The following is a 23,788-nucleotide window of genomic DNA, read 5'->3' as shown; positions in this document are numbered from 1 at the left end:
TATTGCTGGACAGTGACAAGAGATGCTCCATTTAATGAATACAAGAGACAAGCCAAGAAGCGCCGAGTAGACACTGAATCGGACTAAACTGCTATGTACATAATAGATTTTTTGCCTTTTGTTTCATAATAAATTTTATTTATATAACCCTTTTGCTGATTTTTAAAGTGTTACATAAACAGGACATGTGAAATATTATCATGTAAAGCAACCATAAACACATGAAAAGACCTAGGTTTACGATTTATGATTAAAACTCTACTATCTACACAATATACATAGACATAAAATGTAAAAACTTAAATATCTTAGAAACAGTAGCCAATCAGTTGTTTTAATTGTCATATTTGAATTCAGCACATCAAAATACATAATAAATAGCACATTTTATCTCTGAAGCAGATGACTTCTCAAAAATTGTAGACCAGTGTTATGCTAGCTTGGTTTGTTTCCAGTCTTTACTTTCCAGGCTTTCAAGGACAGAATATAATGTAATGTGGAAACAACACATTTAACATATTGTGGAGGAGATTACACAGTCCCTACCATGCTCTGTAAAGGAAAAACACTGATAAACTCTGAAGAGAGTCTTCCATAGGTGGCAGGGTAGTAATTATCATGAATACCTGGGGAGGCAGCTGGGGCAGTGGGATCAGGAAGAGAACCAAGAATGACTGTGCCAGACCTTTCCCTTAATCTTACATATCTTGCCTCTGCAGGCTTACTGCCCTCCCACACTAGCTCATCTATGCCCTGCCACTTATTTAAAAAAAGAATTTGTGGACTAAGAATGATATTTCATTAAAAATCCCCAGTTTCTTTCGGTATTTGCTGTATCCATTACACAATTATGCTTTGAAGATAGCAGATCGCTTCAAGCTGCATTCTAACAAGTTCCGTACTTTCCTGTTTGCAGAAATCAGATGCTGTAAGAGTCACTACCTTCACTGGCTGCATGGGTGAAACTTACTTGGACAGCAAGCCCATAGGACTGTGGAATTTCAGGGATACAAAGGGTGACTGCAAAGGATGTGCTATTAGGTTGGTAATGGACTGGCTTCTTTTTATGTTCCTCACCCTTTATGAACCTGCACCATTCTGTTGTGGAGTAAATAGGAATATCTACACCAGCCACACCCCTGTAAGTAAGCAAGTACAATATGGCTTACTGCATGTAAATCAGTGAATTAAAAGGAATATTAAAAATTAGATTATAATAATGTCAAGAGGAAGTGTGTGTCCCCCATTTCATGAAGGAGGTTAGCAATACCTTCAGTAGAGTTAAGACTAATGGGTAGAGAGTTCCATGCATAGTAAAATCTTGCTCCAAAACATATTGAAGTTGTGGAAAATCTCCTGTTGACCTTATTGGGTTTTGGATCAGGCCAATATGAAGTAAATCTCATTTCTCAGACACATTGGTGATAATCCTGGACTGCTTGATTGGAAATCAAGAGAAGGAATGAAAAAGAATGTTGGGGCTTAGGAATGTGTAGGCAAGTGCAAACTTACAATACAAACTTTGAATTAATCACATAAAATTGCTCTCCTGGAAAATATACTTGAGAGCAACTTGCCATTAAACATGGCTATGTGGGAGTTAGAAATCTAAATCCAAGGTCCTTTTTTACATGTAAAAATGGGGGAACAGCATGCATAATGAAACATTGCATGAGGACCTATGCATGCCAGTTCTTTGTCTCTAGATCACTGGTTCAAATCTAGATGAACTTAGTGTGGCCAAAAGCCACTGGTTGTCTGTCTGACAAGAATCCACATCACAAAAATCATCACCATAGTAAGTTGCCATTAATTGTGTCTCTTGTGGGAAGTCTCAGAAGAGAAGCCATTGTTTGAATGGCAAGGGAAATTGAACTATCTTCTCCCTGATACATGGTCTCTTCTTAACTGTCACGACCGTGGTGGGGGCGGTCTAACCTAGTGTTCGGAGCGGGGTGGTGGTGGTCAGGCCAAGTCCAATACCAGAAGATCAGAGTCCAAGACAGGCCAAACCAAGAATCAGATGTCAGGAGGTAGGCAGGGTCAGGTTACCAGGAGATCAGCAGCGGGCAGTAGAAGTCGGTATCTCAGAGGAAGCAATCTAAAGCAGAGGGAACCCAGTTTCACAGACAGCTGCCTGTGTCAGTTTATGGTTTATATAGAAGCTGTGAACTAACCAGGAGGCCCAGCAATCAGATTCCAGGACTGGAGTTCAGCTCCTCGTCTGACAACATTTAGCAAGTCACTGGGTGGCAGGTTGGAGCTTACTAGCTCTGAAAAGTCCATGGCCCAGGGCTCAAGACCTGTGGTGTCTGACATTAACAGAGTTAAGGCACTGTGGCAGAACAGTGTGGGGAGATTGACACTGCTGTTCTTGTGCTGCATGTCATCTGCAAATAAATAGAGGACTTCAGTCTCCAGGGCTGTCAATGTGACACCTAATAAAATCACTTAATAATAATATGAGAGATTACATAATGCTGTCATGAATCTTTTCACAATAAAAGATGCAAGATGAAATTATATGGACCATGAAAAACACAAGGCAGACATGTCCCCTATCTTTCTCCTAGACTACTTTCCACATCACGTGTACTGAGTTTAAGGGTTCAGGTGTCAGAAAACATGTTTGTATAAAATTTGGCTTCCCTCAGATTCCCGTGGTTCCCTTTTGCCCCAAAGCAGCCAGAAAAACTGGTTGGAATATGAAGAATTTCTTTCTTTATAGCCCACAGGTGCCAGACAGTGAGGGAACTATTCAGTTTGATGGAGATGGGTATGCTTTGGTGAGCCGCCCAGTCCGCTGGAACCCCAATGTTTCTATGGTCATGTTCAAGTTCAAGACCTTCTCTTCCAGTGCTCTGCTGATGTACCTTGCTACACATGACTTGGTAAAAAATAAAATCCTCTCATCATGTTTCATGCTATCTTTAAAATTACTGAATACCTGTTACTCAAAAGGAGAAATGGAAATTAAAAAACAAATGTGCTGTTACAATGCTGATTATCACTTCAGTACTGAAGCTAGTGGATTTTGTGTCTTGTGAGTTGTGTAGTCTGCCTAGCATGCTTGAATATTATCATATACAAATCATTTCAGACTCCACAACTCACAAGCCATAAAACCCATTAGCTTCTTGTGTTTGGATGTGAGGGATGGTGGGGCAGCAGTGGTGTGTGTTCATGTGAGGAAAATGTCAAGGGTGCAATCCTGGCCTCATGGAAGTCAATTACTTTAGTGGGGCCAAGATTTTACTTCAAATTTAGAAATGCTCAAATTAGCAGAATTATTTGATTCCCTCCCCACCCCACCCCCCGCTGCCTCCCCCCAGTGATGGTTAATTTTTTGTGGCTTAAAATATAGTGCATGGGAAATGAATAGGCACAAGAAAGGACTGAGTACAGAATGCTTTGTATACAAATTAAGAGTAGTAGTTTGTGCCCAATGTGAGCAGCAGGATAGGGAAACGATGTATGGAGCAGCCAACAGAATGTGATGCTGGCATTTCTTTAAAAAAAATTAGTTAATGTTCTTACACTACAGCTGAAATGGATAATTTCAGACATTTGTTTACTAAGGTTGTTTAAACTTATTCATTTGTCTGTATTATCAAGGATCTGTGGACAGCAGGACGAGGTTATTCCTAAAGACAGCTGGCCAAACCCTGATCTCATTTACACTGAGAGTGTACATTAAATCTGGAGTAGTTCCAGTGAATTCCAGTACAGCTATTCCAAATTTACAACATCCTAACTGAGAACAGAATCCAGCCCACTTTATCCTTGTAATATGGGTTGTGATCTTCAGTACAGGAGCTTTCAGAACTGTGTTTCTTGAACCTTTGCAAAACACTTACTGGTGGGCATGTGCCATTGGCTGATCACATTGTGCTGGCCTATTTCCAGTCACTGAACTGCATTAAAAGAGAGCCAGAAATACGTTGTTTTCATAAGATTACTTTTTCATGTAAGCAACTGTGGTAGTTGCTCTAGGGATGTTTTGCAGTTGTGAGTAGGAGGGTGGGTGGGCGGGCCATACAATGGGAACACAAGTAGTCCATGAAAGCATTTCTCTATTAAAATGTGGTCTCACACTAGGTTTGGTAGGAGTAGCCATGAGAGAAACAAGAACTAAAATTAAAACTTCTCTGATGGTTTTATGCCCCGGGGTTAATGATTCCCCATTTAGTCCTACCTTCCCCATTAGCCTGGTCTCTAGCTCCTTCGTGAGCTAGTAATTTCCCCCTGCATCTTACCAGCCTTTGTTTGCCCACAGTTCCAGTAAGCCACCCAATGCTGTAACTTCAGGGTATTTAAATATCAGCACCAGTGGTTGATAGGAATAATAGCAAACTGAACTACCCAATTCCATTTAGGGTAGATCACTGACTAGAAGGAAATTGCAGGACAACCCGCCAATTTAGCCAGTGATCTACATAAGAAGGTAAGAAGTAAAGAAAACAATTCTTTGACAGTACATTTCAGTGTACTTGAAGTTAGGGACAATAAGTATCTGAGGAGTTAAACAACTTAAATAAAAACCCTGTACATTGTCACTCACAAAACAAACAATTGTTTCATGTTGAATATTGCTTATCACAGAGAACAGGAACCAGTCTTCCATTGTGTTTAAACAATATGTCTAATCTGTCTCATTAACAGAAAGATTTCATGAGTGTAGAGCTCAGTGATGGGCATATAAAAGTCAGCTACGATCTAGGTTCAGGTACAACTTCTGCTATTGGCAACCAAAACCATAACGATGGGAAATGGAAATCGTTCACCCTCTCAAGAATCCAAAAACAAGGTGAGTTCCTACAGTGATAACATCAGAAGTGCTCTAATTACCCTATCCAGCACAGCTAACCATCTAATCACAGGGAAGATGACGTACAATATTGCTGGATTAGAAAGTTCTATAAGAAAGTGATTTAGCAACTTATTTTGCTTAGGTTGCAGGTGGCTTAGGTTAGAAATGACTGATTGCAGTGTCAACCAGGTCTTTTATGATTTTCTTTTGAAACCGGTAGCTTAATTTTCAGGCATAATTCTGCCTAACAGCTGGCTAAATTACATTCTAAAATGCATTTGAGTGAAAAATGTTTTCTTCATGCAGTTCCCTGATGTTGTTTAAAGTTCATAAAACAAATCTATGTGGTTTCTGTTAGAGTAGAAATTGGTTTTAGGCTTTACAATGCTTTTCATACTTTGGGTATCCCAAAGTGCTTTAAAAAGTAATGAGTTAAATACTGGTAGTGCAATAATTATGTAAATAAATACAGCAGCTATTATATATTCAGTAACAACTTGCACAGTGTCATGACATTGGAACCCGGACTGTGGAAACTAAGCATGTTTTCAAATAGTGCCATAGATTCTTTAGCCTCTACTTGTACAAAAGCTAAAGCTAAGCAGGAACTACAAGGGTGAGAGGGGAATTTAGCTTCCATGTCCGGTCTGTGTTTGACCTTGGTTGAGAATCCTGGCAATTGCGTGTGAGATGGGGTTTGTTTTGTGAGGTAAATCTATGTCCAAAAGGACTTGAACTGAGACTCTTATGACACTCAGCAACTAGCATATGGTAAAAGCTTTTGCTTACTTGTGTCCTGCATTGGATTCAAACCAGCAAACTAGATGTGAAATGATTTCCCCATTCTTGATCTTGTCCTGAACTCTTCACTGAATAAACTACTGACACTGAAGACAAACCAGTTAGGGCTGGGGATAGAACATATTTAAAAATAAAGCATACAAGATTACTATGGCATTTTTCAGATTGTTATGACAACAGAGAAAAATGTTTTTTTCCTCCACCTGGCTAGTTTATGATTTGGAAATCTAGTATCTGACCTGCAAGTTACTATCCCACTTCCTACACTCCAAAAAAAAAAATTATTTTCATTCTGTTTTTTTCCACTGGGTAATATATTGTTCATGTCTGATTTTCAACTTCTTAATCTTTTCCAGCCAATGTATCAATTGTAGACATAGACACTAATCAGGAAGAGATCATAGCAACATCTTCTACAGGAAGCCATTTTGGTCTCAACTTGAAAGCTGATGAGAAAATATATTTTGGTGGATTGCCAACTCTCAGAAACCTGAGGTAATTGGACTTAATACAATATCTTTGCCTATCGGAAGAGCAGATAATATAAGTTTATTATATGTACCTATTTCTCCTCAAGTTTACTTGCCAGGAGAATGGTGAATTCCATTCCCAATGCAGGACCAAAGGTACCTGACATTGATACTCTTGAGTGATATTTCCTCTACAAGTGCCAGCTCACACCTTAAGATGGCTCGCATTGTTCACTGCTCCATTTGAAATACACTGTGAGCTGTGATTATACTACAGTAAAGGCTCCTGATGCTGTGTATGGAACCATAATGATGTAATTGAGCTTCTCTTTCTCCGTACATTTCTTTGCTTCCTATAAGCATGGAATTTGCAGCTCCAAACCTATAGATCAGAATAAAGCCCAAGTCCTGCAATGACTTAAGTACATGTTTAACTTTACAAACATCAGTATCTCATTAAAGTCAGAAACTACTCATTTGCTTAACATTAAATGATTGCATAAGTCTTTGCAGGATCATTGCCTACTATACTTTCAATATGTGTTACATAAAATTTATGGCATGTTGTACTTATTTAAAATCTATTTGAAGACAGAAGTTCCATTCTTGAACTCTTCATTAAGATAAAATTCCTTGTGCTCAAGAATTTATATTGAATAGATTTAAAATATCATGCAGTATATTTAAATGCAATGAAATGTGGTTAATTTCATTTCATTTTATTTTTTCTGAGTCCAATCCTGAACTGCTTACTCAGGCAAAACTCCTCCACAGTAAATTTCATTATGTATAAAATATATTGCATGTTCTTTTCACTATACTTAAGTATTTAAGAAATGGGATATGAGATGCTGGAATTTAACAGGGGGCTTTTAAATAATCTGAAAAATCTTGTTGGGGTTCAATGAATGCTCAGCAATTTCTGCAACACAAAAAATCTGAGCTACAATGAGCAGATGAACTATAACAAAAACAAGCCTATTAATCTGTGTCAACTTCATTTACATTTCATAATGACAGTCATAAAGTCACCTTGTGCACCAGGAAGCATAGCTGTAGTTTAGTGGGCTGTTTCACAACCAAAGGGAGAACAGGCATATTTGTTAATTTATTACGTTTAATTTACAGTACCTCTGATATCAGTTTACCTTGTAATAAAAAAACCAAGCTGTTTCCCTCATGAAGTCTCACATTAGATTATGTAATTGTGAAGTCACACTGGCGTGTGCCAAATTATATGAAGAAATGACTCCTAGGCATATCCTTTGTGGTTGCTTAGGAAACCAAGAACACCCTAGCTATTTGAAACTGTGGGAACCATTGTGCCTGCAGCTGTGATTCATCAGTTGTGACCTGGTGCAAGATGCATGTTACAGTAAATTACTATCAAAGATAAAGATCATTTGAGCTGCTGCAAGCAGCGGACATCGAGATACCTGTGACTTTGTAAATGCCAGGCTGTATCAGTCTCAGAACCATCTCCTTCCAGTTACTTTTCTGATTTTATTTTACTGATGACTAATTGTAGCAACATATAATAAAATAATTTACTGATCTATATGACATTTAACGGGAGAATGTGTGGAGGGGAATAACACCGTTAATTGTGCTAGCCTATTAAGGCCTGTTGTATATTTATTTAAATTAAAAGAATCTCACCAACCAGCATCTTGTTTTCACTGGGAGATCTAGATCTATTTCAGTCTGAAATGTTCTGAATCTTGATAATGAATATCATTTTCTACAATGAATGTAATTAAAAATAAACTTGTTTTTTCCCTCTCTTTTATCCTAGTATGAAAGCAAGGTAAAAATAATTAAATATCTGCATGACTTGCATGCGTTGAGTAAGTGCCGCTTGGTTCAGGTGGCAGTGCAGGAGCTGTGGGTAGCATTTACACCAGCTGTTCCCCTGGGGCTGTTAATTGAGCAAGTGGCTCCTGCTGCAACAGGCAAAGCTGCTCCTAAGTGCTTAACACTCTCTTGTTGCACGCTGTGCACACACATACCCAAATACCTTTCTCGCCTCTTCACATAGCTGCTTGTGTCTGCTGCAGGTTGTTTTTTTTTTTTTTTTTTTTTTAATTCGATCAAGATCCTAGTTAAAGAAAGCAGGCGATTTCTGCTCAGCATAGGGCAATTTAGTGGCTCAACAAGTTCAGGGACCGAAAGTGTTGTTCTCCAAGACAATGATTTAATTCCTAAAAATGGCAGGAAGGTTAGCAGCAGATCTGTGTGAAACTTGCCAGTTTGATCCAATGGGGAATTGTGACATCCTTTGTGCATGTATGTTTCAGTTTGGGTGGGTTTGTGTTCCGGAATTTTGCTTTGACTTTTCAGGTGTGAATTCAATTTTGCCCAGACCTCCAAGTTAATACCTGGTTTTGAGTCAGAAACATGCAATCCCCAAATTAACAAACCCCAGTGATTAGAACAAAGCCATACATGTTTCCTTGGAAACCGCCTTACTTCAGGGGAACCCTACTCAGGTTCACCTGAAATTCAGCCCAGGTTTTCAAAAACTATTGTGAATCTCAGAAAATGTCTGAATGAACTTTGACCTTGTTTCACTGAAGCCCCAGCATGAAAACAGAGTTAAAATTTCATACAGAGGTAAAGTTCACATAACTCTAGTTAGAAGTCTGAAAATGGAGATGTCAGTGAAAAAGGGTGGGAATGTGGAAATGCTGTTTGGATGGCAGAGACATGCATGTGAATATTTGTATAATCTGGTGGTGTTTGGGCAACTGCAAGTAATTGCTGGCAATAAGATTGCAAAACAGTTCTGCTGCTGGAAAGTTAAATGTCTAAAGAGGCACAGACTATAACTGAATAAAGCAGAGTTTGGATTATTTTAGTAAACCAGAGGGTTAGTCTAATTTACATAAAGGATGCAAAATTGTCAGAATCTGTGCTGTGCTTTCTGAGATGGCTATAATGCAAAGAATGGCTTTCAATTCCAAAATATGTATTTGAAATTATCTGTTTTTATCAAGTTATTTTGTAATTAATGGCCTTGAAAATCATACTAAATAGTTTTTTATGCCCTGAATTTAATGCCCTGGTTTTCAGTTTTAATTCCCCCATTTTAGTTCCTTATTTTCTAAAAACATATTTTTTCTTTTGGTTGGTTGGTCAGGTTGTCCCCATGTCCCAGTAGATGTTTGTTGTTATCTCCAAAGACTGTAATAACATGAATTATTAGTGAATTCTTCACTCCAGGTGAATTAACTACAGTATCAGTGAATTAGCTACAGGTACTGCTTCTCCTTTTGGATTTAGTCTCCATGGCTTGAATAGCTGGGGAGCAGTTTCATCCAAACTGGGGATTATGGAGCAGTTCATTCTTGCTAAATTGGTGGCTAATGACTATAATAAAGGGCAGACTTGGCCACGAGTCCTGGGGCTTGATTTAGTGCCCTTAGAACTGTGGTCTCTGAATTACTTCCATGCTAGCATGGAAGTTATGGTGGAATGCTCAGCGTGTTTGTCATTTCTCCTGGCATTGAAAGACTATACAAACCATAGTACAGGAGTTTTTCAACTACATTAGGATACCTTTCATGACTTGGCTGTATAGTGAGCATCCAGATCAAAACCCAAGTGTTTTGTGGGGAAGAGAGAGTTAACTGGCTGGGGAAGGCTGAAATAATACTATGGCTTTTATAGAATGTTATTTGGAAAACATGAGGGATGCGTAAGTAATGAATATCAGTCCATGAGAGCATAATGGCTTCCCAAAACAAGAAAGCTATTTTAGTCAGAAAAATCCAAGACTCAGAATGAAATATTCTTGCAGTTTTTAACAAATGTTTCATCCTAAACTTCTTCAAGTTACAAAAGTCCCTCTTCCATCAAGATCTAGTGTATATATGGAAGAAAAATTTGTCTTCCAGTCAAAGTCTTTCCCTGGGCATTTAAATGTCAAAGGTGACAGCACTCCTTTAAAAAAAAAAAAAAAAAGGAGTAAAGCCAAAGACTGTTCTTGTTGGGGGAAGAGAAAAACATCCTTTTACACCTCTGATGGATGATGGTAGCCAGACTGTACTGTGTGCTGATGGGCGATGGAAAGCAGGATGTACTTTGTGTGTGCGCACACAATGCTCACCCATTCAGATGTGTGCCTGGGCTTAAAAAAAAATTCAGTAAAGTATCTTTGTGCATATGAATGCAAGAGTGTGTGGGTCTGATTGATAAAGTCCCTGTTGTGGGCATAAAAAACATGTTGCACGTTAACTCATGTGACAAGCGCTATGTTTTTAATTTTATTTTTTTACAGGCCTGAAGTGAACTTAAAGAAATATGCAGGCTGCCTCAAAGATATTGAAATTTCACGAACACCATATAATATACTGAGCAGCCCTGATTTTGTTGGCATAACCAAAGGATGCACACTGGAGGTTGGTTAGTCTGTCACGTATTTACTTTGGATAAAAGGATGAAGAAAATATTTTCTGTTTTTGCAAACAACACAAGATATCAATTGCATACTGCATGCATAGGATGGGATTTTCAAAACCACTTAGCGTTGGCCTACCTTTGCTCCAACCTACTGAAGACAATGGGAGCTTTACTATTGAATTTAACAAGAATAGAGTTAGGCCAACTAGGTATTAGTTACTGTTTATAGCATCTTTCATTATAAAGGATCCTAGAGCACTTTACAATATACAGTACGTACCATAGATTGAGGATAATTGAAATGCAGCTACCTCTAGGTGACAACCCATTAATGCACAGTCCCACACAAAGGACTATCACACAGTAAGCTGCGTAAAAAGAATTGTTTGTCTCAGAAAAAAGAAGGGTTGAGTAACCCTACCAGGATTTAATAATATACCAGTACTACGTAGCACTTCAGAAGCACTTCCTATGTGAGTGTCTCAAAGTCCTTCACAAGCATTCATTAATTTAGAATTGTAACAGTACTGTAAGATAAGTATTGTTATCCCCTTACTGTAGATGAGGAGACTGAGGTATTGAAGGGTTATAAAGACTATGGGTATGTCTACACTGCAATTCAAAACCCTGTGGCTGGCCTGTGTCAGTTGACTCAGGCTCAGACTGAGGGGCGGTTTAATTGCGACATAGACTTTTGGACTTGAGCTGGAGCCCTAGCACTGGGACTGTCCCCCTCATGGGGTCCCAGACCCCAGCCTGAGCCTAAATGTCTACACCTCAGTTCAACAGCCCACATTAGCCCCATCTCAGCAAACCCAGTCAGCTGACATGAGCCCTCTGCCGGTTTTTAATAGCCACATAGACATACCCTTACTCGCAGTCACTCAAAAAACTGTGGCAGAACTAGGAATAAAACTCAGATATCTTGAATCCCACTCCTGCTCTTGTGTGGTACCAGGGAGTTGTAGGTGTTTGAAACTAGGAATGAATGGACCCTATAGAAGTCAGCTGATGAGGGCCTCATGAACCAAACCTTGCAGAGTCTGTTTGCAGGGACTGGCCACAAACCCAACTTACTATGCCTCCCCACCCTCCGCTAGGTTCACTTGTGGGGGCAGTTTCTGTGGAAACTGAATATCATAGAAACCTCACAAGGCCAGAGAACCCACTTAGGATGTTCAGCTTTTGTGGACCAGGTCTCAGGTTCACTGATTCCATTAAAACACGAACCCACCACCATGGTTTCAGGTTGGTTCAGGTTTGGAGGAGAATTTGTCTTGCAGGGTTATTCCCACTGAGAGAGAGACCACAAAGTCATCAAGATTTCAAATGTGAATACAAATATATTCTAATTATTACATGTGACAGACATGCAGGCAAACACCAGTCAGTGCTACATAAAAAGTTATTTATTTTTAATAGCCATCCACTGAACTATTAGGCATATTATGTGTAATTCTCTAATAATGTAATTTGTAATTTGTTTTAACTTGAAATAGCACGTTAAATATAGATATTTATTTTTAATTGTTGTTGCTTCTAATTAAATGAAAAGGCTTTTAATCTATATGAAGCAGAAAAAGAATCAGATCCCAGAATTGGGAGTAGGATAATATCTTCATTCTCCAGACACAGGAAGAGCCTTCTGATTTGAAGGAATGACACAGAATTTATCCAATATTTAGAGAAATTTCTTTTCTTCTAATGAATAGCTTGCACTTCTTCTATAGCTAAGGATAATTTTGTTACTTGATGGATGACCTGAACGTTCAGTTCAGATAAGAATCCAATAACTCTGAATAATTTAGAGTTTGTCCGACTACATCCAAACCTCTTGGGTCTCCAACTCAAGTTAGAAATCTCCCTAGAACAGTAATTCTAGTTTTGACCAGGCCAGAAATACCACAAAATCAGCCTTTCTTGTGGTATTTTGTTGCTTCCAATTCTGCTCCAAGCCAGATCTAGAAAGAGCAGAGGTGTGTGGCAAAGTTAAAATAAAATCAAACAGAATTACACAAACTCTATTGAATCTCACAAATTTGGGGTTTTATTGTAAATTTTACAATAAAAGGACGATACTAAATAAAGGAATGGGGTAGGATAATAAAAGAAAGGAAAATATGAGGCTTGAAATAACACTCAGCTAGTTAAATGCCCTGGAATTTCGAAGAAAAATATTGCAATGTCTGTCTGCCTCTCTCATCTGGCACAATCTACTACGTCTCTGTCTGAGGGCAACTCCACTCTACTGACAAAATAGTAAGTTATTTTAGAAAGTCAGTGTTTCTAAGAAATATTCTCTCCTCAGTTGGAATGATGCACAAATTGGCAGCAGTTACAGAAAACCTAATATAAAATGCACTGATTTATTATTTGATGACATACTGCATGTCTTTAAATTGTGCTACTATCTGACAGCATGCAAAGCAGTTGGGCCACGGGCAATACGTGCTTCATTTATGAGTTTGTCTCATCAGTGAAGCAATAGTGCTTAGCAGATGATGAAGCAATGATGAATTGAAAGTATATTCTGTTCAAATTTTACAAATAATAGAATCCAGTTCATGTTCATATTGGTTATTGTTCTTTACTGGATCGATTTAAAAGTGAAAGAAAAACAGGAAAAGGAAAAACAGTCAGATAAAATAACAATAAGTGGTCACTTTTAAATCAACTGGATATTCTGAAATAAGGCTGCAATTACATAAACCATTCATTCCCTCTGAAATTTAGTATTCCAGAAATGTTCTAATAATGATTGATGGTACAGATTGATTAATGCTTGTGCAACACTTGGAAAATGTAAATTGCCAAATATTATAGTCTATCTCAATACTGTGCATTAGTAAATATAACTTTATGGGCGGGGTCGTTCTTTGTTTTGTGTCATACCAATTCACCTTCTCTCTCTCTTTCCACAGAACCTTTACACAGTTAGCTTCCCCAAACCAGGTTTTATGGAACTGCAGCCAGTCTCATTTGACATGGGTACAGAAATCAACCTGTCCTTTAGCACCAAGAATGAGTCTGGGGTCATCTTATTTGGCACAGCGGGGACACCTATACCCCCGAGGAGAAAACGCAGACAGACTGGGCAGGTAAAGAACAATACAGTAGAAGATATGGAAAACTCATAACTTCTGCTGAGGTGTTTTCACACAGCTTGTTGTACCTAGCCACTGCATTGCCATGATATATTTATGATCAAGTAGAAGTCCGATGCTACTGAATGAGGTTTTCTTTCCAAAACTTTTGTTTGTTTGAAGGAGAAATAAAACGGGGGTTCACAATTTACTTTTGCACTTAACATTGGCTTTATTGAGGATTTGAGGGGTTTTAAGTCCTCAGAATTCTGTCAATTCGTGTTTTCATTTTTTGGGTTGGGTAACACAAAGCACTAATATTGCACAGGGTTGTTTTTCTTTGATATAATGATTTGACAGTATTTTCAGATCAGTTCTGGATTTCTCTAGGTGACTGCTACAATAGAACCCACTTTTTAGCCTAAATACCAGATTTATTTTTGTGTCTTATATTTGCTTTCATTTTTTTATCAGACCTGAGTGACAGAGAATATTGTTCTTTGGTTCTCCTCAGGACTACTCAGACGATGCTTACATGCTGGATTTAATTAAATAATTACTGCAGTTTCTACAGTAATTTTCCAAAACCCCAGCTTCCTGTGGGTCCTATTCTGCTTTCCTTGTGAATCCACACCTCCCATTGACTTAAATGCCTCTTGAATGTTACTAGTGTTTGGGGCTGTTATTGTAGAATACTGCGGTTTGTTTGTTTTTAAAACAAGGTGCAGCTTAAATGACACCCCAATTTCCCCTTCCTCCCCCAAATACAGGCTAGTTTAAAAACCTTGGCGACCTTGGATTAACACCAGGAAAGCAGTTTCTACATTACCCTAGTGACTAATTAGCAAAACTACAGAAGGTGTTTGAGATTATTGAAATAGTGAAACAAAATGCTTTGCTATTTTCCTTGCACAGTACATTTGGTAATTGATTTTCCACTGCTCTCCCCCATACCTACAAGGATGTATTGGAACAGAACACTTGGTGGCTTGAAAGAACATACTCCAGAGTCAACACATTTAAATGGCTGATCCATAAAGAAACATACATGATATTAATTGTAGGGTGGGAGCTACTTCCACAACTTCCAAGCTCTTCAGGACACAGACATGAACATGACATTGGTTGCTCGAGTGACTGTGGGATGGATCCTGGAAATCTGCCACAACATGATACTGGTCACTGGAGTAACTATGGCCATCATCCCGCAAGCCCTCCATACACAGAACTCCTATTGAGATCCATGGTAATTCTGTGCATGGAAGGTTTAAGATCAGGCTTTGTAATAACAAAGAACAGGGATGCTTTGGAGCTCAGATTCTCTTTTCTTCTCCCTATGTGTGTGGGGGGAAGAGGGATGGATAGCTCTGTGGTTTGAGCATTGGCCTACTAAACCCAGCATTATGAGTTCAGTCCTTGAGGAGGCCACTTAGGGATCTGGGGCAAAATCAGTACTTGGTCCTGCTAGTGAAGGCAGGGGGCTGGACTTGCTGACCTTTTGGGGTCCCTTCCAGTTCTATGAGATAGGTATAAAAAAGGTAAAATATTTTTAATGGCACTCTATACATTCCTTGTTGCAAAATGTTATGAAAGATGTTGCTTATGTATCTTAGTCCATCTGAATGTAACAGCGAAGCTGAAATGGCTATATCTTAACTCCCTCCAGGAGTGTAACAACTATTCTAGCTATCAACATCAGATGCCAGGGTCTGAGTATATTCCTGATTAAATTAGGCTCTCTTTTATACCACTGTAAATGTAAAGTAACACCTTTGGCTTCAAAAAAGTTACTCCTGATTCATACTAGTGTACGATAGCAGAATTTGATCCACTGTCCTCGGTGGCTGGAATTCTAAGTGCAGCCTCAGCCGGTTACTATGTTTTTATGCCTTAAGTAGGATAGTGGCACAGTTCTTGAGGAGCCTGTAATGAGGTTATTTCCTACCAGCAGCAACAATAGGTGGAGCAAAGGAGAAGGGATATGCTTTACTGAGGGAGAGCTTGAGCAAATGCAAAAGTAAGAGAAGCAGTTCCCTTCTGAACATGGCTTAGCTTTTAATAACTGTTCCACATTACAGGCCTATTATGCAGTGTTCCTGAATAAAGGTCGATTAGAAGTGCATATCTCCACTGGAATACGAGATCCACGCAGGATCACCATCAAGCCTGAATCCGGCGATTTTCATGACGGTAGAGCACACTCCATCCGGATAGAAAGAATCAAAGGGTAACAAACAAGGACTCTAGGGTGCTACACAACTCATAGTACAATTAATTCAATCACCATAATAAACATATGACTAAAATCAGTATTCCTTTTTATGAAAGGAGAAGTGTATAATATGTGCATTGGTTTCCTTACCAGAAAAAATAAGGCAGTTTCTGACTGCTAATTTTATTACTGTATAGGCTAAGGTTACATGCTTTAGTGAGGCTATCAGGCAGCTCTTCTTAAGATTTTCATTAATCAAAATTGCTATATTTAACCTTTTGGTAATTGGCAAATGTATTTTATTAATCTAATTTATGTGAATGAGGAATAGAGCTTCAGAACAGTAAGTCATCTTTGCAAGAGTTGTGGAGAAAGACAGCTTTCAAAACAGCAACAGCGGCAGATAACCTTTCCCAAATACCACATGCTAATTTTTATATATATGGTTACAGTGGTGTCCAATTGAGTGAGTTAAGAAAATGAAGATACATAGTAGTGGATTAACACTAATGTTTCTTTATCACAATTAAGCCATTGCAGATATTTCAACGCTATTCACCCCTTCACTAGCTCAACGTCCCTTACCACTTTTTCAGACACATGCACCCAAAAGGCTATTAAGGAGATGCACATTACCATTTATTAAGGATGCCCGCATTAGAGATAATAAACATATTGTCATCTTGATGTGTAGGGATTTACGCAGTTACTATTATTTATATTCTGTTACTGCCCAAAGTCTTCAGTCAGGATCTAGGCCCAATTGTGGAATGTACTGTACAAATATTCAGTGGACTTGTGCACTCTAGGAGAAAAGATGTTTTTATAAAACGTTGTAAGTAACATGTGATAGCTAGCATGTTATAAACTCCAGTGTATCCAGGGCAGGTTGAAATTGAACATGTTAACTGATCTAGGTGAACAGTAGGCACCTCACTATGATTCACCTAGACTAGCTAATGTGTGAAAACTACTGTTAAGACTATTATGGTCATCTAGTCTAAACTCCATTTGTGTCTTTGTGTCTTTTTCCCAACTGCCTAGAAGAAACTCCTCTTCCATCTAGTCACCAGGTGCTTTCCCTCTCCTCTACCTTAAAACTCACTTCTCTTGGCTTTGCCTTCTTTCACTATAATCTCTGCTTAGGAGAAATTCACTGCCTCTTTCACCTGTTTTTTGTAAATAATCCCCGACTGCAATTTTGTTCCCCAGTCCCAGCATTTCCTATCATTTGTTTTTTGTTAGATGGTCAATTCCTTGGGGCAGAGATTTTTTCTTCTATTTAAAAAAAAAAAGAAACCATTATGCTCTCTTGACAGACTAATGTTACGTGATGATGATAATACAAATTTTTAAACATACAGGTAAACTTGTTTAATTTGAATAACCAAATAAAACTGCTTATAACAAAGGTAATAATCTGTTATGTTAAATCAGTACATAACTGCTCTACAACGCCATCCAGTGATGAGAGATGCATATTAGAATCAAGCCTTCAAAATTTTCTCTGTAGCTCTGTCACAAAACAAATTAAATGAAGACTGTGCACTTTATGTAACACAGGCTGGATTGGAAATGAAAAGATATAAATTATTAAACCTAACCCCTTTATCTGCTTGTCATCAGCTCAGGCTTAAATATGGGGAACATCATTTGAAAACTCTTCAAGTAGCTAATTGTCCATATAATTATAAACTAATTGCTTTCCATTCCAGGATAATTATAGGATAGTGTTCAGGACCAATGCACTGTATGGTAGTATTCTGTTGCAAAACATGTAAATGTTTTCTATGGTAATCTGAAGATGAGATAAAGTACTTGGCTGAAGGTGTCAATAAGCAATAATATACAGTATAAGCAGTTCCTGCAATAGAATGGAATCTAAGAAAGACATACTGTACAACTTATGTCTTTTGATCAAAATGATGCTACCTGTAACTGTGAAGGGGTTGGATGTTTTGCACAGTAAGCCTAATTTTTAATTTGTGTGCATACATTTGAGTGCCTATTTCTTCATATGAGCATCCAAATAACATGTACTTGGGTGTCTTAACTTTGAAAATTGGCCTCCCCCGGGGAATGATTTTTTAATTCATTTATATTCTGTAATTTACAAGATTTGTATTATTTGGTGAGGGGAGAGTGAGGAGGGAGGATTGAATTTTCTTTGTTATATGAATCTACAGTTGAGAAAATGAAGTAACTTGCCAGAAACCGACTCTTTGAGTGTGCTGTGGGGGCTCACTTCTTCTGAACAAATGAGACTGATTATTTAGGCACCTAAACATGGATTTAGTTGCCTAATTCTAGGCACCAATGTATAAATATTTAGGCCCTAATATTTAACTTCTTGTGATCCTGAAATAGAGAATTGACTCAGCATCTCTAAAGTAACAGCACACTTGATAACCTACACCAGAGTCTTCCAGATTTCTCTCTATTTTTGTTGTCCGTACTCTCTCATAGCTAATGTCTATTAAATCCAGTATCGCAATGTAAAGAAATTATTTCAAATAGAGTTCCACTTGCAGCTTCAAACATACTGAAGTTCTGATTCACCTTTTGGCACTGAGTTCACATTGAGTTAGACTTGCTAAGTCGCTATAGCCTTTCTTCATTTCATCACTCATCTTCAGATTGTCCCAAAGACAGCAACAGATAGATTGCTGACCCTGTTATTGTTATGCCTTATTATGTTATGTTTGTTACCCATCAAAATAACTTATTGTGTCTCTACATCTACATTCTCTGTATTAGTACCTGTTTCCTTCTTTTCAACATACAGGTTCCTAACAAGCTAGATTTCTCTAGCCTTGTTATAAACGTGATAAAAATCTTTCAATAATTTTACACTGATATACATGGGTGTATGCCTCTATCTCACTGCTCTTTAGCATTGTCTTTGTGTGATCTCTTCTCTTATATTTGGACCATGTGTTTGCATAATTACAGTGAACAATCTACATAGCTTTCTCCCTTACCCCCTTCCCACAAAACAGACTAACCATATATTTTTAAAATGTACAGTATGTATCTACTGTTGATTCCTGCAATCAGAGCACTCCAGAGCATTGTTTGTCCCCTAGCAAGAAAATAATAACTAGTACAAACCAGAAAATAAAGAGCCAACAAAATGTGACCCCGTGCTGTTCTATCCCACTGAGCCCTATATGATTATACATAATGTCACGTACAGCAGGCTTGACTTTCACCATGTCAGTGCTGTCATGCTTCAGACGACTATTTTCAATTCAACCAGAAGCTACTATTACAGCAGCTCCACTGTCTGGTGTTGCCAAGCCCTGCTGGAGAATTAATGAAGGAAGCATAGTAGTGGCTGTGAACCTGTTAGTAGCTAATATTTGCTTAATGTGGTGTTGCTAATCATGCAATTTGGGTTCACCCAGTTTTATAGCGGGTGCAGCAGTAAATGGTGCCTGCAAAATGATGATTTTAATGCAAGCAGTAGCCATGGTAGATCCTTTTTTATTCATTTGCTTTTAATCTTTTCATAGGATGTTTACTGTTCAAGTAGATGAAGACAGAAGCCAGACTCAGAGGCTACCTACTGATCAGTCTATAACGGTTAAAAAGCTCTTTGTGGGAGGGACCCCGCCTCACTTCCATGCTGCACCTATCAGGAACATACCCCCTTTTGAGGGTTGCATATGGAATCTTGTCATCAATGCCATGTAAGCAGGTCTTACTAGTGCTCACAAATGTTTTGGTTACTGAAGCGATAAGCACCTCAGCTGCCTAGAGAAAAGTTGCTGTCAAAAGCTAAACTTACACAAAAGGGTACCTAAAAACTGCTTTATATGCCGTTGTTCTTTTTGATATATCAATATACAGTATGCACTTGACAGGACATCGGTCTGATTTATTGAGGTCAGTCTTCTTCTGGGTGCAAGAACTAGTGCCTGCCCACAAAAAATACCACAGTGTTCTACAGCCACATTTCAGACCACAACAGGTTACCCTAGTAATGCTTTGGTGTTATAGGTCATTCCTATGGAACTCTGTGCCATTGTTTTTTAAAAAGGGTGAGATCCTGGGCTGTCAGATTATGGAAATTAGTATGCTTAGCATGGAGCTTTAACCATAGGAAATGTTCTGCTCCACTAGGTTAATGATCTGGAGGGAACAGATGGACAGAAAAAAGGGAATGGTGAATGAAATGGAACTTCTGCAAAACAAATCACTTTGATAACACTTGAAAGCAACAGACCCAGTGCTTGGTCAAGTGTGAACTCAGAGCAGTACCATAGCTTCTTCAGTGACAGAGAGAGGCAGAGGAATTGATGACAGCTATTGATTTCATTGTATCTCCATAGCCCCATGGACTTTGCTCAGCCTGTGTCCTTCAAAAATGCAGATATAGGCCAGTGTCACACTCTAGAACCCGAGATCAGACTTCCTGAAGGAGAAGATGAAGCTACCCCTGCTTCTGTCTTGATCCAACCTGAACCTGATGGTAAAGAGGAGAAAGAGAGCACAACTGCCACCCCCAGGTTTTCTTTCTCTCCTCCTCCACCACCATCACCTTCACCTCCTACACGTGTAAGTGTATATTGCGTCTATGAAGAACAGTTTTAGAAGCGAAGTGTCTTTTATGTGGGAAGAGGAGAGGAATCAGTAATGATGTCTTAAAATTATGCTGATGGGTGTGTAGATGGCTAGAGGATATTGAGTAGTTGGGGTATCTACGCTATTATAGGGTTCTGGATGTTTCATCCAGCATGTAAATGAAGCAGATTATCAACTAAAGCTCAGGACAAGCTTGAATCCTGAATCATATTATTTTTTTCCTCAGCAAAAGCTTAGAATAGGATGATCATAGCATCCTGAGTCACACTGAGGTGATATGATTCCATTACATATCCCCTTTCTCTACCTCTCCCGTCTCTAATCTCCTAAAAACTCCAGAAAGCCACCATGGCAATCACAGATTTTGTTTTTGTTGACTTTTCCTTCATTCTCAACTCCAAAGAGAATTGCAAGGTTGGATAGGCCTTTTTTGTGTCATTTATGTGCTTTTTTCCCCCCATGATCGAGGATGGGATCAGACTGAATGATTAAAAGCTCTTTTATAAAAATGCATGCATTGCTATCGCCATATTAGGATGTAATGCTTTGCACACATGTGTGTCATACTTGTGTGTGTATACTCTGTATATATGTGGACTGTGCTCACATGCTGTATTAACCCTAATGAAAATATAAAAAGGTGATTTCATTAAAATCAGCATCTATATCAGAAGACTGGAGAGTAACAGATGTTTTTTAAAAGGTGTGACAGGTAATTACAGACCAGTGAATCATACTTTGGCTTCCAGTAAATTAGTTGAAATTATAAATAAGGGCCAGATTTTTCAAACTAAATTAAAACAAAGGGAGCTGCTGGTTGGTGACTGCTTTTGAGAACCTGGTCACTTCACTGAAGTGCCTAAGTAGAAACTCAGCTCTCTTGAAAAACTAGTCAGAGAGAAACATTAATAAAACAGCTGATTGAACGTCATCAGAAATTCATGCCTTTCTGATATCTTCTGGGAACATATCAATAAAATAATGGACAAAGGAAAACTGACTGACCAAATTTACTTTGATTGTCAAAAATCTTTGTTGAACTCCATCACAAGAGTATGTTAAAGAAATTAAATAGTCACAGGTTGAGAGTTAAGAGTGGGATTCCTCATGCTTCAGGATATAAGACAACAACTAACTGATTGGGATTAGAAAGAAGCTTCCCCTATGGGAAATGTATCTCATGATGGTGTTTCTTGCACCTTCCTCTGGTATTAGCCACTCTCAGTGATGGGATACTGATCAAGGTGGACCACAGGTCTGATATGATATGATGATTCCTGTGGAATTTTATAACCTTAGCCAAAAGACTGCCGAATCATAGGACTGGAAGGGACCTCAAGAGGCTATCTAATCCAGTCCTCCGCACTCAAGGCAGGACTAAGTATTATCTAGACCGGGGTAGGCAACCTATGGCACGCGTGCCGAAGGCGGCACGCAAGCTGATTTTCAGTGTCACTCACACTGCCCGGGTCCTGGTCACCAGTCCGGGGGGCTCTGCATTTTAATTTAATTTTAAATGAAGCTTTTTAAACATTTTAAAAACCTTCTTTACTTTACATACAACAATAGTTTAGTTCTATATTATAGACTTATAGAAAGAGACCTTCTAAAAACGTTCAAATGTATTACCGACCCATGAAACCTTAAATCAGAGTGACTAAATGAAGACTCGGCACACCACTTTGAAAGGTTGCCGACCCCTGAACTAGACTATCCCTGACACATGTTTGTCTGACCTTCTCTTAAAAATCTGCAATGATGGAGAATCCACAACCTCTCTAGGCAATTTATTCCAGTTCTTAAGCACCCTGACAGTTAGGAAGTTTTTCCTAATGTCCAGCCTAAACCTCCCTTGCTGCAATTTAAGCCCATTGCTTCTTGTCCTATCCTCAGAGGTTAGCAAGAACAATTTTCTCACTCCTCCTTGTAACAACCTTTTATGTACAGTAACTCCTCACTTAACGTTGTTTCCAAGTTACGTCGCTGCTCCATTAGGGAACATGCTTGTTTAAAGTTGTGCAATGCTCCATTATAACGTCGTTTGGCTGCCTGCTCTGTTCACTGCTTGTAGGATTCTGTGGAAGAGCAGCGACGTTACAAGGGAGCATTGTACAAGTTCCTCTTTTCCGTCTCCTCCCCCGCCTTCCCAGTGCACTTAGGACTTTCTGGGAGGGAGGAAGGAAGGGAACAGGGAAGCGCCACATCTCTGCTCCTCCCCCTTTTCCCCAGAAAGTCCTAAGTGCCGTCAAACAGCTGTTTGGCGGCAGGGAAGCTCTGGGAGGGAAGGGGGAGGAGCGGGGACATGGCGTGTTCTGGGGAGGAGTGGGAGTGGGAAGAGGTGGGCCTGGAGTGGAACAGGGATGGGAAGAGGCCGGCCTGGAGCATTCCCCAGCAAGGTCAGCGCTTGTTCTTCTGGCGGGAAGCTGCTGCTGAGCAAGGTGCTTCCTAGTGTCCTTGCCTGCCTCATTGTCTTCAGAGGATTAGGACTGTGCCTGTGTGGGGTAAGCCAGGGGCACCTCCTAACCACAGTACAGTACAGTACTGTACAGTATATAATGCTGTTTGTCTGCCCAAAAAAATTTCCTTGGACCCTAACCCCCTGCATTTACATTAAATGCTATGGGAAAATTGGATTCATTTAACATTGTTTCACTTAAAGTTGCATTTTTCAGGAACGTAACTACAGCGTAAAGTGAGGAGTTACTGTATTTGAAAACTGTTATCTTATCCCCTCACAGTCTTCTCTTCGCCAGACTAACCAAACTCAGTTTTTTTTTTTCAATCTTCTCTCATCGGTCATGTTTTCTAGACCTTTAACCATTTTTGTTGCTCTTCTCTGTACTTTCTCCAGTTTGTCCACATCCTTCCTGAAAAGTGGCACCCAGAACTGGACACAGTATTCCAGCTGAGGCCTAATCAGTGCGGAATAGAATCTCAGGCTTCAAACTCCTGGCAGTGCTTATTGGCAAGAATTTTAAAAATGTGTATCTCAGTAAAGGAGCTCAGATGATTAAACTGATCGAGAGAGTTTTTCCTGCTCCAATATAGCAATATTAAAAGTTGGCACAGCATTTCCTGGCCAAATAGTTCAGGTGCTTGAAATAGTAAATTGGAAAGTATTGTGAAAAAATCCACTGTCTTGAGTTTGTTTTGGTACAAACTCAGAAGTTTGTTGCAACTCTGTAGCTGTGTTGTCTGACCACCCTTATAATTTTCCACAATTGTGAAAATTTAAATCAATAGAAATTTAAAAAATGCTTCATACCCATAATTTGAGCAATGGTGAAAATGTAAATTGTTACAAATTTAAAAATGCTTAAAATAAACATATTACCCATTGAAATTATAAAAAAATTAAAATTGAATTCTGCCAAGCCTGTTTATATAGGAACTAAAGCAACACTTTTGACTACTACCCACAAGA

The 23,788-nt window shown here is 38.9% G+C and overlaps 1 protein-coding gene across 1 annotated transcript in view; it reads left to right on the top strand.

Annotated features, from left to right (window-relative positions):
• LAMA2 (laminin subunit alpha 2) overlaps positions 1-23,788 on the top strand; it is a 450,699-nt gene that overhangs the window by 408,971 nt on the left and 17,940 nt on the right. Inside the window, exons 48-57 of the mRNA XM_034766884.1 lie at positions 917-1,041; positions 2,729-2,891; positions 4,663-4,807; positions 5,968-6,106; positions 7,877-7,888; positions 10,361-10,481; positions 13,404-13,580; positions 15,644-15,792; positions 19,293-19,469; positions 20,112-20,337. Of these exons, the coding sequence (XP_034622775.1) occupies positions 917-1,041; positions 2,729-2,891; positions 4,663-4,807; positions 5,968-6,106; positions 7,877-7,888; positions 10,361-10,481; positions 13,404-13,580; positions 15,644-15,792; positions 19,293-19,469; positions 20,112-20,337 (1,434 nt within the window). The remainder of the gene's footprint in view (positions 1-916; positions 1,042-2,728; positions 2,892-4,662; positions 4,808-5,967; positions 6,107-7,876; positions 7,889-10,360; positions 10,482-13,403; positions 13,581-15,643; positions 15,793-19,292; positions 19,470-20,111; positions 20,338-23,788) is intronic.

This window comes from Trachemys scripta, chromosome 3 (genome assembly GCF_013100865.1).
Source record: "Trachemys scripta elegans isolate TJP31775 chromosome 3, CAS_Tse_1.0, whole genome shotgun sequence".
Lineage (NCBI taxonomy): Eukaryota > Metazoa > Chordata > Testudines > Emydidae > Trachemys > Trachemys scripta.
Note: the sequence above shows the minus strand (reverse complement) of the source record. Positions and strands in the feature narration are given on the sequence as shown.